The 17,015-nt window shown below is 32.6% G+C and overlaps 1 protein-coding gene across 1 annotated transcript in view; it reads left to right on the top strand.

Annotated features, from left to right (window-relative positions):
• The first annotated feature begins 5,476 nt into the window (after positions 1–5,476).
• LOC131030502 (protein BUD31 homolog 1) overlaps positions 5,477–17,015 on the top strand; it is a 30,425-nt gene continuing 18,886 nt past the window's right edge. The window contains exons 1-2 of the mRNA XM_057961355.2: positions 5,477–5,713; positions 9,615–9,814. Of these exons, the coding sequence (XP_057817338.2) occupies positions 9,721–9,814 (94 nt within the window). The 5' untranslated portion in view covers positions 5,477–5,713; positions 9,615–9,720. The remainder of the gene's footprint in view (positions 5,714–9,614; positions 9,815–17,015) is intronic.

Here is a 17,015-nt window from a genome sequence, read left to right as displayed (position 1 = left end):
AACCCTTACCTCCTAGGGTAACCTTCATGTCTTCTCAGGCATTTAATGCTTCTTGCATCTCCTCTCAAACAACCTCTTGTTGACAATTGTTACTATTTCATTGGTGAGAATTGTAAACATGGATTGATTAACTTTCAATCCTAGCCCTTGTTAAGATTATTCAATCTTAACCGTCCATTGCCCTATTTTCCCTATAAATAGAGCTCTCGTTCCTCATTTTCATAATAATCCAAGTTTCATGCATCTACATTATAGTCTAATTTACTAAGCATTTTAGCCTCTATTTGTTAAAACATCATCATAAACATTTAAAAGCATTTCATTTTCATATTAGTAGTATATTCATGCTAGCATATCATCATTAGGATAATTTAGCAATATCTTTATCATATCATTATTTTCATACTAGCTTAATCATCATAGTTTTAACATCATATATATCTTAGAATGCACCCATACATATAAATCAAATATCACTCGTTCTTGGAGTTGTCATTCCTAAGTCATTTGTTCAATGATCTGAGAGTAAAACATGGACTTTAGGGATCCTGTGAGATAGAGAACAATGGGACACCCCTTTGGAAGTTGAACTAATTGAATTAGTTCATATACTTGCATCAAGAGTCTCATTGGTGTGTGGGTCTTTTAGATTCAATTTATTCATTTTTGTCACCACATTTTCCCGCATATAGTAATTAATGCAAATAAATAAAGTCTTGGGTGTTTCTCTTGAGGAATAAAATAACGTAGTTAATTTAATTTAAGCACATTAGCTTTTATATGTACCTTTTGTACAATATCAACACCAGATTTTTCATTTGAATCAAACCATAAGTTTTATTCCTGTTGAAAATAAGGATACATGAACATAAGATGCTCCTCCTCTAAACATATTCCCTTAATCAATGGCTGCAAAACAACATTTTTATTATCCCGATCCAGAGTCTTTTAATCTTCAAGTTCAGTCTTCGTCCCAACTATAACCTACTATGTAGACTAATCACATACAAAGATTAAACATCGGAACTCCCACAATAAAACATTATAACTCCCACGTGATCAACACTGGGTTCCTGTGATAAGATACTCAACAAAATTAGTCTAAAAATGGACTAAAATAACACCTTGATAATAGTCCTCCTCAAGACAACTTTGCAATTATTTCTAACAATTTTTTCATTTCATAGATGAAATTTGTCTTTGTCAATTCCTTCCAAGTAGAGCAAGTATTGCTTCAATTTCATCTTTGGAAGCAACATCAACTATAATGGTGGTTGATTCTATAGTTATAGTTATTTTTCTTTCAATTCCAAGTTGCTTCTCTATAACATCCTCAACCTTCATGCCTAAATCACTAGACATGAACTCTGCACCTATGAAAAGAGGATTGTTTTAACCTCTCCACAACAATTGTAAATGCTAGACCCTAAGTTTTTTTCTCCTATAGTCTGGAAACTTTGAGAGTTAGCAAGATAGACCTATGATTCATGCATTCACATTATCTGGTGGATAGAAATCATATCCAAATATCCCAGTTTGATTTTAAAATTTAATAAGATAATTATATAACAATAGTAAAAAATAGTTTATTATGATAATGCCTAATGTTTCTTTGTCCCTGGCATATTCTATAGGGGTCTTAATAAGGAATACTCATGTTGTTTGAAGTTCAAGTCTTATTATTTCACTAGATTTTATATTTATAGGTATAGTTCTACAACATTTTGATTGAAAGGCACATAGTGAAGAAAAATGCATAGGTTGCAAATGTGAACTACATTCCTTGCATGAGAGAAACCTCCCCACTCCATAACCAAAGCATTTGGTAGATTCCTTCTAAACCATTTTAACTCGAGAAATGTGAATTAAATAGATAGTTTTAGAGAAAATGTCTACCATTGACAATTTAAAAAAAAATAAAAATAAAAATAATAAAATTACTTATTTATCTTACATGGATGTATTCTTAAATCTCATTGAGATTCACATATTTCTCTCTCTTTCTAAGATTGTAGATTCTTACTTCAAAGACAAACTTAAGTTGTACACTAGAGGGTTATGTGACATGCAAATTTAAATCAACATCAAAATCTCATACTTCTTTGGAGAGGCACTAACTTGATTTTTTCATAGAAATATTACAAAGTTTCTTCTTATAGTTTAATCCCAGGATGACCCTAAATTGAACTATGTAGTGCCAAATGACAATATCGCAAACATTTATTTTAATTAATTTAAATTTATAAATGCCACTTGTCAACCACTTGAATAAATTGCTCGATCTTAATGTCCATGAATAAGACTCAAAATTCAAAGAGTATTTAGCATTCTTGATAAGACTTAAAATGAGGCATTGTGAAACATTTAAAAATCTAGCAATATATATTTATAGACATGTTTTAATATATATTTGGAAAAGAATTACATTCAATTTTTGAATATTTCCCTTTAGATTGCGGAATTGTCTTTTTACAAGCATGTCTACTATGATTGAAAAATATAAATTACAAAAATTAAGACTAACTAAATCACATAAATATATCACTGCTTCTCAAAGCCTTTTCTCTATATTGAAACTACCGATAATAATACTCTTTTGTAGATGCAACACCTTCGTACAACTTACAGAGGTATTTTATATTTCATAAGCAATACATTTTCTAGCATATAAAGCTTGGTAATCAATAAATTGTGTTTACAATTTTACACCTTAAATTTTTTGTCTATTAAAAAGAAGTCATGACTTTGTAACATTATTTAGATGTGTGGTGTTTAAGCTTAGCCTTTAGATGTTGTTTGCAAAAATAAAAAATAGTCCTTTTTCAAAACATACCCTCAATTTTTCTTCAAATTGTTGTGATTCTTCATTATATCATGTTATGTAATGAAAGCAATGTAAACAATAACCATGAACAAGAGGAAAGTTATCCTATTCAGCCAAACACCCACTATAAAATGAACAAATTACTTACAAATTGTAATATCTAAATTTTAATCTTAATATATACAATATTTTTTTTTTGTATTAAGTATCATAGAATCACAAAGTTCATTTTTTTGCCCATTTGAGCATCCATGTTACAAACTTATTACAAATACCAGCTCCTTTCGAGCAAACTTATTACAAATACTAGCTCCTTTCGAGCACCAAACTAGAAACAACAATTGGAAGACCAAGGGTCACAACTTAGAAATCCACTTTAAACAACCAATGGAAGACCAAGAGTCACAACTTAGAATTCTACACAAAGGTGTCCCTCATGGGAGTTGATCTTGGGTCTCCACATTGATAACTCAATGCTTTAACCAACTAAGCTCAACCCCTTGGACATATATACAATATTCAATATATTGACATTATTTTATTTTATCTCCTTTTAAATTATGATTTATTTCATCATATTAATCTATATTTAAGAAAACATCATTTAGTATCTTTAAATTTATAGATGAGTAGCCTTTCACACAAACATTATTTTGTTTCCTCTACTCTAAATTAATGCTTTCTTTCTAGGTTTTTTTTCTTCTGACATTTAAGTCTATTCTTAGTTTTCATTGCATGTCATCAAGTTTTATTGGACTAAATTGTTTAATGCTAAATGATAAGTAAATTACAAAATTTTCTCCTCTAAATTGAACTAGTTCTCTTACAAGTTAACTATTGTAAGACAATTCAAATGTTAAAAAATAAGTATCACAGAAAATAGGATGCCAACCGACATAATGATTCTTGGTAGGAGCATGGTAAAAAAATTTATTTAAAAAATCATATGTAAATATTAGAAATATAATATAAAATTATGTTTTCTAATATAGGTTTAATATATTATATATTTGATAAAAAGTTATAGAACACTCATCATGATTGTTTCTTGATTTATTATTTATACCTTCTTTTAATTTATTCCTTTCTTGGGACATGGCTAAACATATAGATAATTGTGATATCATTGAATTCTCTACTATAGACTGACAAGTTCTAATGTCACGTTTAAGTTCCTCACTCATCTCTGAAGAGAAATCCATTTTCGTAAATGAAATGGTCTCACTACATAATAAGCATATGTTGTTATCTTTAACAATGCTAATTTCCTTATCCACTACAAAGTAACTTAGGTGATCAAAATGGTTAAATCCACGTGAAGAAAAATTGAATATAAGATCCCCTTATGCTTTGGCCTTACCAATAGTGCAATTGGATAGGTCAAATTAGTTATATATAAGGATGATGAAAAACCACCACAACTTCCCTTATTTGTTGTTGTTCAGTTCAAACATAACATAGGGTTACTCTATAATTACAACAACCTTAAAAAGTCCTTAAAACCCCATTGAAATATGGTGATTGCCATTAAATCCCATTAAAAATTGTATGCACCTTAACAATACACAAATCACAAGGCCTTACACTTGAATAGACAACTTATGACATTGATAATATTAACTAACAATGTTTGAAATTCATAACTATTTGAAGAGTACATGAACTTCTGAGGCTCCACATACACCATTCCTTTGCATTCAGAGATATGAACACATTCAGAAAAGCCCATGGATATATTGCTCCTAAAAAAAGAGAGGAGGGACACTTGATAACATTATCAAATGCAAGCTCTTAAAAAGATCATAAAAGGTTACAAGCACTTCAAGTTTGTTCCTTAATTTATTTCATCTATATTTAGTACACTTACAAATCATTTCCACAACTTTACATTCTTTATTATTATTATTATTTAATCTATAAGATAAATATTCAATTTATAATTTCAAACAATAATGCATCTAACAAAAGTTATATTATTTATTACATGTTGATTATATATCTTTTCTTCTAGAGGATCAATTTCTACATAGAAAAAAATTCTTGATGCAACATACTTGTTTATTATTAATTACTTCTAATTTTATATAATTTGCAAATTTTACTTATGCACAAAAAACAAAATAATACATTGAAATTTTATTCTCTATATAGAGTTCACTTCAGAGTATTTTTCTTCCTTAATTTAAAATTTTAAAAAATAAGACATCAATATCTACAATATTGTGTTCACAAAACACAATTTTTTTCTTTAAATGACACATTAATATATACATTATTTTGTCCACTACGTTCATTGCTATATTTTCAAAAACTAATAGATGTGAATATTATCATTATGACATGTTTTTTAATTACAATTAAATGATACAATTTTAAAACATTTGTTTTCTTTAATATACAAATTAAATGCATTTGTTCTTTACATGAAACACTAAATTCCACCCATACCAAATGATTCTTTAGTATACCCATTGCACACCAAGATGCAATTGCTAGTTATAAAAGAACTAATAAAAACATAAGAAAAATATTCTAAAAAAAACTTAAATACAAATATAGTTAAAAAAGAAAAATATAAAAAATAAATTTATAGGTTAAGATTAAAATTCAACATTCTATAAAAATAAAAAATCTAATATTGTCAGCCATGTCTCATTTTCGCTGCGATTGCAAACAATTGGGTGAGTAGACAAAATAGGTGTTCGATTTAAAGAAAACTTCGTCCGAGTGGAGGACGAGGGACTCCTTACACAATCGCTGATAAAGCCCTTGAATGAAATCCAAAATCCAATCTCCTTCAGCGTTCATGTGATGTGAAGAGACGGTGCGGCGCAAACCGTAAAGACAATTACAGAGCTCTGCCCTCTGTTCAGCACCATAATTTTTCAAGTAAGTTCAATTTTAAAATGGATTGATCCCATGACCGCTCCACGTATTGGTCATTTTGGACACCTGTATTGATTTGTAATTCCATCGTAACATCAAACTTGACAGTTGCAATTTATGTTGATTTTTTTTTTCAGTGCCCACAAATGGGTTCCATTTTAAAAAGTCTTTCAATACCACTAATTTTGGTTCTGATCAATGTGATATACTCACCAGTGTCTGTTTCAGTAATAAACCCTACTGTACGACCTACCCATGTTTCAGCAGGCATTCCGAAAATGTGTCCTTTATCCTCAATTTTTATTTTCTACACAGAATTGGGTCAACTGGGATTTTCGTTATTCAAACTTAAAACCGTTGCCTTCAACTTTCGTTCAGACTGCTAAACTCTCTGGGAAAGCAGCGGTAGAGCTCCAGGCTGAAATCCCAGTGACTGTGAAGAATCAGGTTTTAGCAAGTGCTTGAAGATTATCTTTACTATACAAGGGATTTTGACTTTGCTAATGCCAGAGATATTAGTCTCAATACCCCATGCTTTATACACTAGCTGTTATCCAGTGTACATCAATAGAAGAACTTAACCCGAGCCTCTAAGAAACATCTGCTTTATAATACAATTAATGAGTCTCGAGCCCTTCTTTGAAAGAATTGGTACAATGTCTTGTGACATCCATAGCTTGTTGCCTCCACATCAATTGTTTATGAAAGAAAACCAAGCTTGCTTGCAACTGTGTCAACTTTGAACAACATTGGATTTCCAACGCAGGAGCTTGGGGAATTTTGCAAACAGCACCCAAATGTATTCAGTTATTCTTCAAAAGAACTGCAAAATAAACTGCAATCTATGAGAATCTAGGAGTCAGTAAGGCTTCTGTTGTAAGAATCATAATCTGTTGCCCGTTGGTTCTTAATGATAGGCTTCTGTTGTGAGAATCATAATCTGTTGCCCGTTGGTTCTTAATGATAGGCTTCTGTTGTGAGAATCATAATCTGTTGTCCGTTAGTTCTTAACGATGATCTATATAGAGACTTCATGGTAGTTATTATCGGTTTGAATGGTTTTTAACTGGAGAAAAGCAGGATTCTCTGTTTGATGGAAATAAATCTGCGCAACAGGCTATTTTAGAAAAAAATACGCTTTTAGTGGGCACTGGTTGCTCTTGGAATGAGATAAGTCATTTCATGCCAAGAGTGACCTCCTTAACAATGGTTCAAAAGAATCCCTATGCTCTATAATAGAATTTCATCAAGTTGAGGAATATAGAAGGACAATGTTTGCCGCATTTTCCTTACATGTCCCAAAATTCTGAATCCTGAACTAGTCAAATGTATCGAGATAGGTGTTGCAACTTGCAAGTGTCCCAAAATACACAGTTGAAATGATTTTTGAAAAGCAAAATTTTTCTGCATTCATTAAAAAACATCTCAAGAACGTCAAGCCAATCACTCCATTGTGCAAGATGATCGAGAAAATATTCACTTTATGCTATTGGATGGAGTAGATGTAGTTGATAATGCCAGTCTAGAAAATCCAGAAAATATTGACTTTATGCTATTGGATGGAGTAGATGTAGTTAATAAAGCCATTCCAGAAAATTTTCAAAGAATAATGATGGAAGGAGGAGTATTAGCCAATAGAAAGAAAGACCTAGTTGTTGACAGCTTTCAACAGAAGCATTCTGCACCGAAAATTTAGAGAGCCTTCTTTTAATGCTTAAGCCGAACACTTTCTTGAAAGTAGGCTTAGCCGCAAATTTTGAAAAGATGACAAAGTTGCCAGAAGGATTGCATATACATCCAATAAGTTGCACGAGCGATTCAATTATTTGCTGGGACATGAATCGCCCTTTTGCACTCTTTGTAAGATTCTCTGGGGGCAACCTGGTATATTCAACTAAAGTTTGTATCCACTTCAAAGGAAAGTTGATTTTCTTAGCAGTTCTGTAAGCAACCCACTCCAGGTCCTTGAATTATGTCCAATGTACTTGACTCAGTGTCTTGAGCATAGAATCATACCGCGATACAAATTTTATCAATGGTTAAGTGTAAATAATGTTCTTAAGTTGGAGTTTAGGATCTCTTCCATCATTAGGTCAGCAGAGAAAAACTTTGAGAAAAAATATGTAATGCTTCACCCCGAAGGGAGGAACTATTTCAGGCAATGCATGCTCACATATGAAAATGCTTCATCTCCTCAAGGAAATATTCAGTTTATTTTATTGAATGGAGTAGATGTAGTTGATAAAGCCGGTCTAGAAAATATTCAAAGCTTAATGATGGAAGGAGGAGATTTAGCTAATAGAAAGAAATACTTAGTTGTTGACAGCTTTCAACAGAAGCATTCTGCATCTGTTCAAGAATTACAAATTTGTGAAAATTTAGAGAGGCTTATTTCAATGCACAAGTTGAACATTTTCTTGAAAGTAGACTTAGCTAAAAACTTTGAAAAGATGACTAAAGTTTCTAAAATGATTGAATGTAATTTTGATACTGCTTATTTAGTATTGTAAAAAGGTAGAGAAGTTTCTATAATAAAAGTACTCTTGATATCGTCTAGAGAGCTTAAGGAAATTTGCACATTTGTAAACCAAATACTTAAATATTTTATAAGATGATCGTTGGCTAACAGTTGTAAAAATAAAAACCACAAAGATTAAAGGTAAAACAGCTTGCAGGGAATCCATGTATTCATTGTTAAGATTAGAAGAAAGCCTAGAAACAAGCATTACATGGATGGCAAAGAGTACAATAATTGGTGAGGTATAGGTTTGATTTAACATGAGAACATAAATACCATGATCAAGGAAAGCATACATAGTTGAGATGCTAATTTGTCACAAACATGGGCCTACATTTTAAACATCTTATTTTCATTAGAATAGATCAAAAACTCTATTCAGTCCCTAAAACAATTATGAGAAACTCTATTTTTAGCCAAAAAAGAAAAGTTTGTTTAGATTTAGCTATAACTAGATGATATGCCACTAAATTGGGAAAGAGTAATATCAAAACTGATATCAAAAGCTAAGGGCAAGAGTAGACTAATGAAGGCAGTCTCGATGCACCACAACAAAAGAAATAGACAGTTTTATTTAAGTTAAATCTGCACACTATTACCATGCCATATTCTCAATTTCAAATCTGGTTCTCTCCAAAAAGAATTGGATTAAGAGATCTTGAAGTGACCCTTAAACCAACAGATCAAATCTTCATAAATCCAAAATGAACTTTGATACATGATCAAGTTACATATAGAATGAATAGAACTGCTTGCTTTCAAAATTTTGAGAAGCTCAATTAATTAAAAATTTACCTTGTAACAATTTAATTATCTATAAGTTTTTATATTGGGCTTTCCCATCCAATGACTCTCTTGTTAATGATTTAGTCTGCTTACATCTTCTGAACTGCATCAAAATTGAGAGCTCTTTTAAATGCTTAAAAATTATGCTTGTCCTTATAGAATAGTTGCAGAAAGGCATGAAGAAGCTGTTGGGAGTTGACTAATAGTGCTAAGGTATATGATTAATATGTTTTTGATGCATTCACATTGCTAAGATAAATAAGTGCCATTGATTCATTGAGATGTAAATTAAGTGTGGGTTTTTTTCACTGAGATGTAAATTAAGTGTGGTTTTATTATTATGTTAATTACCATACCTTTTTTCAGTGAGATGCAATTTTGGTGTGGTTTTGTTTTTTAAGGTAATGACGGTACATTGATTCACTCCTAAATTCAATTTTCGCATTCCCTGATTTGTACTCTCCAATATATTATTTAATGTATATTTTACTGTTGGTTTAACCATTGCACTTCCTTTTGGTGCAAGTGCTAGTATTTAAATTTTTAATAAAAGCTCGATCCAGTTTTATTTATGGAAGGGAATCTGTATTGATGTAACAGGCTATAGCTGAAAACCACTTCGCCTGTAATTTGCGTGGTATTTGAAGTAACTGGGGTCCTCCCTTTTATCTGTTTTCCTGAATTAATTGAAGATAGAGCCGAGAAAATGCCCAAGGTTCGAACAAACCGCGTCAAGTACCCCAATGGATGGGAGCTCATCGAGCCCACTCTTAGGGATTTAGAGACCAAGATGCGAGAAGGTATGCATTTATCCCCTTCCTCACTGTCTACAATTTTGCTTTTTTCATTTCTCAAATGGGTGTAAAATTAGGGTTTAGGTTAAGAAATTTCTGTAACTACACAATCACTGCAAATTCATCATCTTTATTCTTTTATCTGGTTTGGGGCAGAACAAAGATACCGAGGCCCTGGCTGCTACAGTTAGAATATAGTTTATGGTACCTCTTTATTTCTATGACATAGACCTTATCTTTTTGGGCACAGCCACATGTTCTTTTAGTTATGGTCTAGCTTATCGTAATTTGAATCTTTGTCGCATTCTTTATCATTCCATTACTTTACTACTACAATACAAGCCTATGATTTAATAGTCGGCACCATTGCTGTGTTGTTTGCAGTCAATTGTGCTGATACTGAACATATATGTCATCTTGGTTTTGTTTTGTCTGGTCATTTTGAAAAATGGCTGGTAGAAATCTGTTATGTTTTGTTTGGTAATTTGCTCTGGAAGTTTGTGATAATAACATTCCAAGAGTGGCAATTGGCATTCATTGGAGTTTTCCTAACAGGTTAACACAGAAACTTGTTCGTGGAAAAACTTTCATTTGATACATTTAACTGTATTTACAAAGTCCATAACCTTGTCTTCGAGAACGTTTATGTGATTCCTATGATGTCCTATCCATTGAAAATTTAATACATTCTTTTTCATCATTTGGAAACTTATTTTTGGATGAGGCTGTATTCTGCCTTTAATACTGTAGACACCTAAATTCATCACTCAACAATTTTGCTGTCATCAGTCCAATTCGCATCGACACATCTAAATTCATTAAATAGATCCTATTTATTTGATTAATTGTCTTGGTTTATCACCTAATGCTAATTACTTATCATTCTTCGGATGATGTTTGAATAAATTAGGACTATTTCTTCAATTAATTAATCCATTTGAAAAAATTCAACCATAAATTAATGAATTAATTAAGTCCAAAATTTATTTATTTTAAAAGCCCATCATACACATTCTGAAATTTTCTTTAATGAATTTTATTATTTAATTCCACATTTTTCTTTTCACCTATTAAATAATCTAACTAATCATTTGCAAAGCATAATTAATCTAATTGATTCTGTTCATTTCACTAAAAATGCATTTGTCACATCCACCTCATTTTTCCAAAAGTCCTTTGATAAAATCTCAACTATTCATTTCTCTAAGAAGATCTACATCTTCTATCTTATACATATGATTCACACGTGTGAGGTCTTTCACTTGTCAAATCACATAACCACCTATGATTTTCACACATATGTGAGATCAATAACATGTCACAATCACATATCCCTATGATCGTTTTGACACATGTGAGAATTTTCAATCTCCACCCTCCGTTCAAATTAATAAAATTTTGACTACCCAAATCCTTGAAATGATAATTGATTGTTCTAATTATTTAAGGAGAGGAATGCTCTTTATATAAAAAAATACAAGACGATCTTCCCATATCGGAAACGATTTATAATAGAAACATGAAAGACAGATAGGAAACTTTCTAAAACTAACTAAAGACGATAGACATAAACCAAAGTTTCTGAAGACTAATTAAATAACTAAGATGACCATTATAGCAATATTACAATATTGCTTTAATTCCCTCCCTTAATGGTCGTTCTACTAACTACCCTACAGAAGATGTGACACTACCCTACAGAAGATGTGACATAATTTGCAGTTCATTTGGCCACGAATGCATGGAAGGCTGCTGTCCCCTTCTCCTCAAAACGTTCTGTGACATGAGAGAGGCTTCCTGGTTCTGCAAAACTTCTGGATATGACCAAGTTTACCATAATCCTCCTACCACAATCTTTCCAACATGATGTTGGGTAACATAGCCATCCCTCCCTTTATCTAGAGACATCGAGATCAGCTTCTCAAAACTTGTGCAAAAAACCCATCATGATTTTTTTTAGAGAAAAACCAGAAAACTCAGAAAACAACAACACGTTTCATGATTTTTTGTGGAAAGAATTAGAAAACCCTCCAGTAGAGGAAGGACCCACGATTTTTGTGTGAAAAATTTGTGCAAAAAATGAACAGAGAAACCATGATTTTGAAGAGAAAATTGTGCAAAACCCTCCATGATTTTTCGTGGAGAAAAATCAGAAAACCCATCCACAATTTTTGAGGAGACAATCATACAAAACCCCTTAGTCTATTCAAAAACTTTACTCACGGCCATCACGAGTAGTGAACAGACATAAAACTCCATGATTTTTGTGGGAAAAATGAAGCAAAACCCTAACATGATTTTTTGTGGAAAAAAATCAGAAAACCCACGATTTTTTTTAATTTTTTAAATTTGCCAAAAAAGAACCTAAGCTCTGATACCATGAAATGATAATTGAATTTTTAAATTAATAAAGGAGAGGAATACTCCTTATATAGAAAATTAGAAGACAATCTTTCCATAACGGAAACGATCGATAATAGAAACACAAAAGACAAAAAGGAAACTTTCTAAAGCTAACCAAAGACAAAAGACATAAACTAAAGTTTCTAAATAGTAACTAAATGACTAAGATGACCACTATAGCAATATTACAATATTATTTTAATAGTCCCCTTGATCCTTGCTCCCTTTCCAGTGCTCCAATCATAATGTGCCACTTAGAGGCTCGTCATCTCTCAAAAGTCCTCATTTAACCCCAACCATTGATTGTTAAATCCAATCTTAACCCTTGATCATCTTTCTCCAAAATTTTTAAATGGACCTTCTTGGAAGCCATTTTAATGAACATACAACTTTGAATGCAAAGTTATGATGCTTGAATGAGCAACCAAACATAATTTTAATCACACACATTTTGAGCATATCCACACCTTTGGTGTGTAACAAGAGGTGTTGGGAGGTCTCTTGCAAGGTTTGTCAACTTGGGCGCACTACTTCTTATGCTGAATTGGAGGTGCATTTGGATGTAAGGAAAATGCTTAGTTTCTTGCATTTGAGTCTTGATTTCACACTTTGTTTCGCCTTGTTCACAAATACACTGTGGGATATGCTTGGATCACATATTTTAAGATTTTTAACATCAGTCATGTTTGAACGCACTTAGTAATCATGATACAGCTTGCTACATGTCTGATGGATTTATGGCTAACTTATTCAACTGGGGAAATTTAGGCATGAGGATCACTTTTATGAGTGCCCCCTATATGATTATATATCATTGTGTCATGCCCCCTTTCAAATTAATTTAATTCAAGCAATTATGAGCCCAATTTCCATATTTCTTGGGATAAGGTAAATTAATAGGGAAATGACAATTGTAATATTTAATAATGCACCCGATGGAATTTAATATTTCAAAATCAATTTTGGGACATTTAAATATTTAAATAAAATATTTTATAGCTCCAAATGAGGCGTGGGTTTCCTTGGGACCATCATTTGATGGTCAGACAGTGGATTCCATGAGGTTATGTCAATTGTATGGCAGTTCATTAATTAGGCATGATTTGGTAGACATTTATGGTCATGCAATTATGAGAGGGAATTCAAAGTATAATTTTAAATTTTTTTCCTTCCAAGACGGGTGTTGAATTTAGTGGACCAAGTTGGGTATATTACAACATTTCATTTCTCATTTGGGTTTCATCAGATCTTTTTTTTTATATGAGCTTCGACTATACAAATTCATTCTTGGATGAAAACCCAATGAAGGTTGGAGATTGTGGATGGAACCCCATTAATTTCCTGAAGGCAATTTCACTTCAGGAATTGTATTGGAGCATAAGGATTGCAGTGGTATTAATGTTTTATGTGTTATGTTGTTTGCAGGTTGCAGACAAAGTTGATAGTTGCTGGATTAGTGTGTTGATTTGTTTTCAGTGTTTGTGTGAATTGTTGTGGATTGTGGTTTGCTATTGTTAGAAGTGTGTTTGGCTGCTATAGAAGTGTGGCTTGTTGCTGTAGAAGAGTGGTTTTGATCAGCCTCAGGTGTGGAGGAATTATCTTTCTTTTTGGAGCTGATCAGTGATTGCAGTGTTGTTTGAGTTATAATTTCAGGTGGTTCTTTTATCTGAATAATTACCATATTTTGTTGCTGCTGTTTATGTTAGAGTTTATGCTAATGTAGCAAACACATTTTCATTTATTAAACCAGATTTTATTAATTTAATAAGACTTATGAGTTTTGTGCAAGTTTGATCAAATCGGGTGCTTAGTTTCAGTGTTGAATTTGCTAATCTTTGTGGGTAGTCATGAAATTTCGAAATTTAGATTTAAAGGGGTTTTGAAGTTTAATTTTATTTTCAGATTTTGTTGTGTTGCTATATTTAAATAATTTTGCAAAATATTTAATTGGTGTTATTAGAGTGGTATCAGAGCAATGATCTTGCCGGTCTGTAGGTTCTGTGGATGATTGATGTTTCTAAGTGACTGAGAACTTAAATTTCTGAAGAGAGCTGAAGATGTTTCAACAAGAAAGGACTATGGAAGATCATGAAAAAGAATTTAGAGAAAATATGAGGACTATGAAGGTAGTGGTTGAAGGGTGAAATTGCCTTGTTGACATGATCAATTGTTTGATTCAATGTTTAAAGCCCAATGTTAGTTGTGACAATAACAATGGAGGAGCTAGTGCTTCAGGGAAAATTAATAATGAAAGAGGAAATGGAAAGGAATTGGTAGCACAAATTTAGGAATTGGAATTGAGAATAGACCCATTAAGCTTAAGTTCATTCAAAGAGTGGAAGAGATTCCAGATGTTGAAACTACATTCTGAGATGACATTTCAGTTTGTTATGTATTATATAGGGCACTTCTACCATAGATTCAAGAGGCTATGACATTGACATACTATATGACAATGAGGATGACCAAAGGTGCAACCAAGCAAGAGCCAAGGATGTAGACAAAACCCAAGGGTTTGAAGCTCACTTTGGAAATTAACTCTTTCTACTTTTGATGGTTCTGAGAAAACTATAATAAGCTCTTGGTTACAAAAGTTAGATGCTTGTCTCTGAAACCAATGGCAAAAGATGAAGCTATCAAATTTGCCATCCTCCATCTTGAAGGTATAGCTCATGATTGGTGGTACCGCAAGATGATTACCTAGGGTCATAATCTTATCTACACATATGATGAATTTAGCAAGAGATTGATCAAAATGTTTGATAGGAAGGATTCTGAAGTGCATTTTAGAGAGTTTGCTTAACTCAAACTAAAGAGGTAATGTGGGGGATTATGCTGGTGATTTTCAAAAGCTTTTTGTTATGGTAACCGATAATTCCAAAAAAAGGCTTATTGCACTTTTTATAGAAGGACTATTTGAACATCTTAGGGGATTGCTGAGAGCTTTCAAACCCACTTCTTTGCAAGAAGCTATCAAGAAAGATTTTGATTTGGAGGTAATAGTGTCTCAACAAAAGTCTTTCTCAAAATCCTCATTTTGGAACAAGCCTAAAGGAAACTTTGAGAAGAAGTCATTGGTTGCCCCAACACAAAAATCTGCACCTCCAAATGATACCAAGAACGAGCTTAGGAGGAAGAAACTTTGTTTTTCTTGTAGGTAACCATGGACTTCAAGGCATGGATGCCTCAACAAGGGACATTGTATTGAGGTTGTATTTGACAAAGATTCAGATTTAGATGAACTTGAAGAACTTTTAGCTTCACAAGAGTATGTTCAGGAGGAGGAAGAAAAAGAGGAAAATGTTGGCAGTACACTTGTCACTCTTTTAGGAGCAACTAGATACCATTGTTTCATAGTTTGAGGAGTGCCATCTGGACAAATAGTGACTTTGTTGATAGAGAGTGGGGCTACCCACAATTTTATTGATGAGGGAATGGTAGCAAAGGGAGGTTTGAAGACAAAAGAATTCAAAGATTTTAATGTCACAGTAGTTGATGGATTCACTTTGCCTTGTATCAAAATGATCAACTATCTCAGCACTATGGGAGATCATGAGGTATGTGATGATTTCTATGTCATTGTTATTGGAGAAATTGATGTGGTTTTGGGTGTACAGTGGCTGCATTCTCTAGGAGAGTATTCACAGAATTATCAAACTATGGAGCTCAAGTTTACATTAGATGAGAAGAATGTTGTTCGTAGAGGGATCTGAAATGGAACTCCATGAGTGGTGATAGCAAAAAGGATGGAGAGGGATTTTAGAAGAGGCCAAGTTGCATGGGCTACAAGCTGTGTGATAATGCTTGCAAATCATAACGTGGTTTTTAGTGTTTTCGTCTAGGTTAATCATTTGATAGGGGCTTTGAACATATGATTGAGTTGGAGCCTAGTGCAAAACCTATCATAACCACTCCATATAGGCACCCAAGAAGGTATAAATAAGAGATAGTGAAAGCTATAAACAAACTTGAGATGGGTTACATAAGGCCTAGTTCGAGTCCATTTGCATCTTTAGTTGTCTTGGTTAAAAAGAAAGATGGCACTTTGCGTATGTGAACTGATTATAGAGATTTGAATAAAAAGACTATTAAGAACATATATCCTACCCCTAGGATAGATGAGTTGCATGGAGCTATTTGCTTCTCAAAAATTGATTTGAGATCAGTATACCACTAGATTTGCATGGGAGAAGATGTGTAGATTACAACTTTTTAGTGTCATTATGGACACTTTGAGTTCTTGGTCATGCTATTTGGACTTAGTAATACTCCAGCCATAGTTGAAAAAATTGGACTTGGCAATAACTCTTTTGGCCCAAAATTTTTAAAAACTTGGGACTCAGCAAAAAGTTGAGAAAAAATAACCAATAACTTGATCAAATTTATCGAACATTTGAAAATATATAATTTCTTAAAATATTCTTAAAAAACACATACACTGAATTTGTAGAACATATTACTGATTTCCATCATATATGAATCAAAGCTTGAGTTAAATACATATCAGAGACCAAATGACAAGTGCAACTTCTGAGTAAATTTGAGTTAATACATATCGTAGACTTGAAAACAACTCCAACCTTTGAATACATATTGAGTTCAAGTTTTGGTACCAATGAAAATTAGAAATCATAAATTTCATCTACAAATAAAGCTCAAAAGAGTTTGTTGCCATCGTGTGGTGTTGATGAAGTAGCTACAACATCCTCAATAGTAACTCAATAGGTGGATCAAGCTATGTACATGAGGAAATTGTCTCTATTGGATGACCGACCTCGCCTTCTGCCTCCTCACATGCTACCAC

The sequence above is a fragment of the Cryptomeria japonica genome, chromosome 2 (assembly GCF_030272615.1).
Source record: "Cryptomeria japonica chromosome 2, Sugi_1.0, whole genome shotgun sequence".
Taxonomy (NCBI): Eukaryota; Viridiplantae; Streptophyta; class Pinopsida; order Cupressales; family Cupressaceae; genus Cryptomeria; species Cryptomeria japonica.
This window is presented reverse-complemented; position numbering and strand designations above follow the sequence as displayed.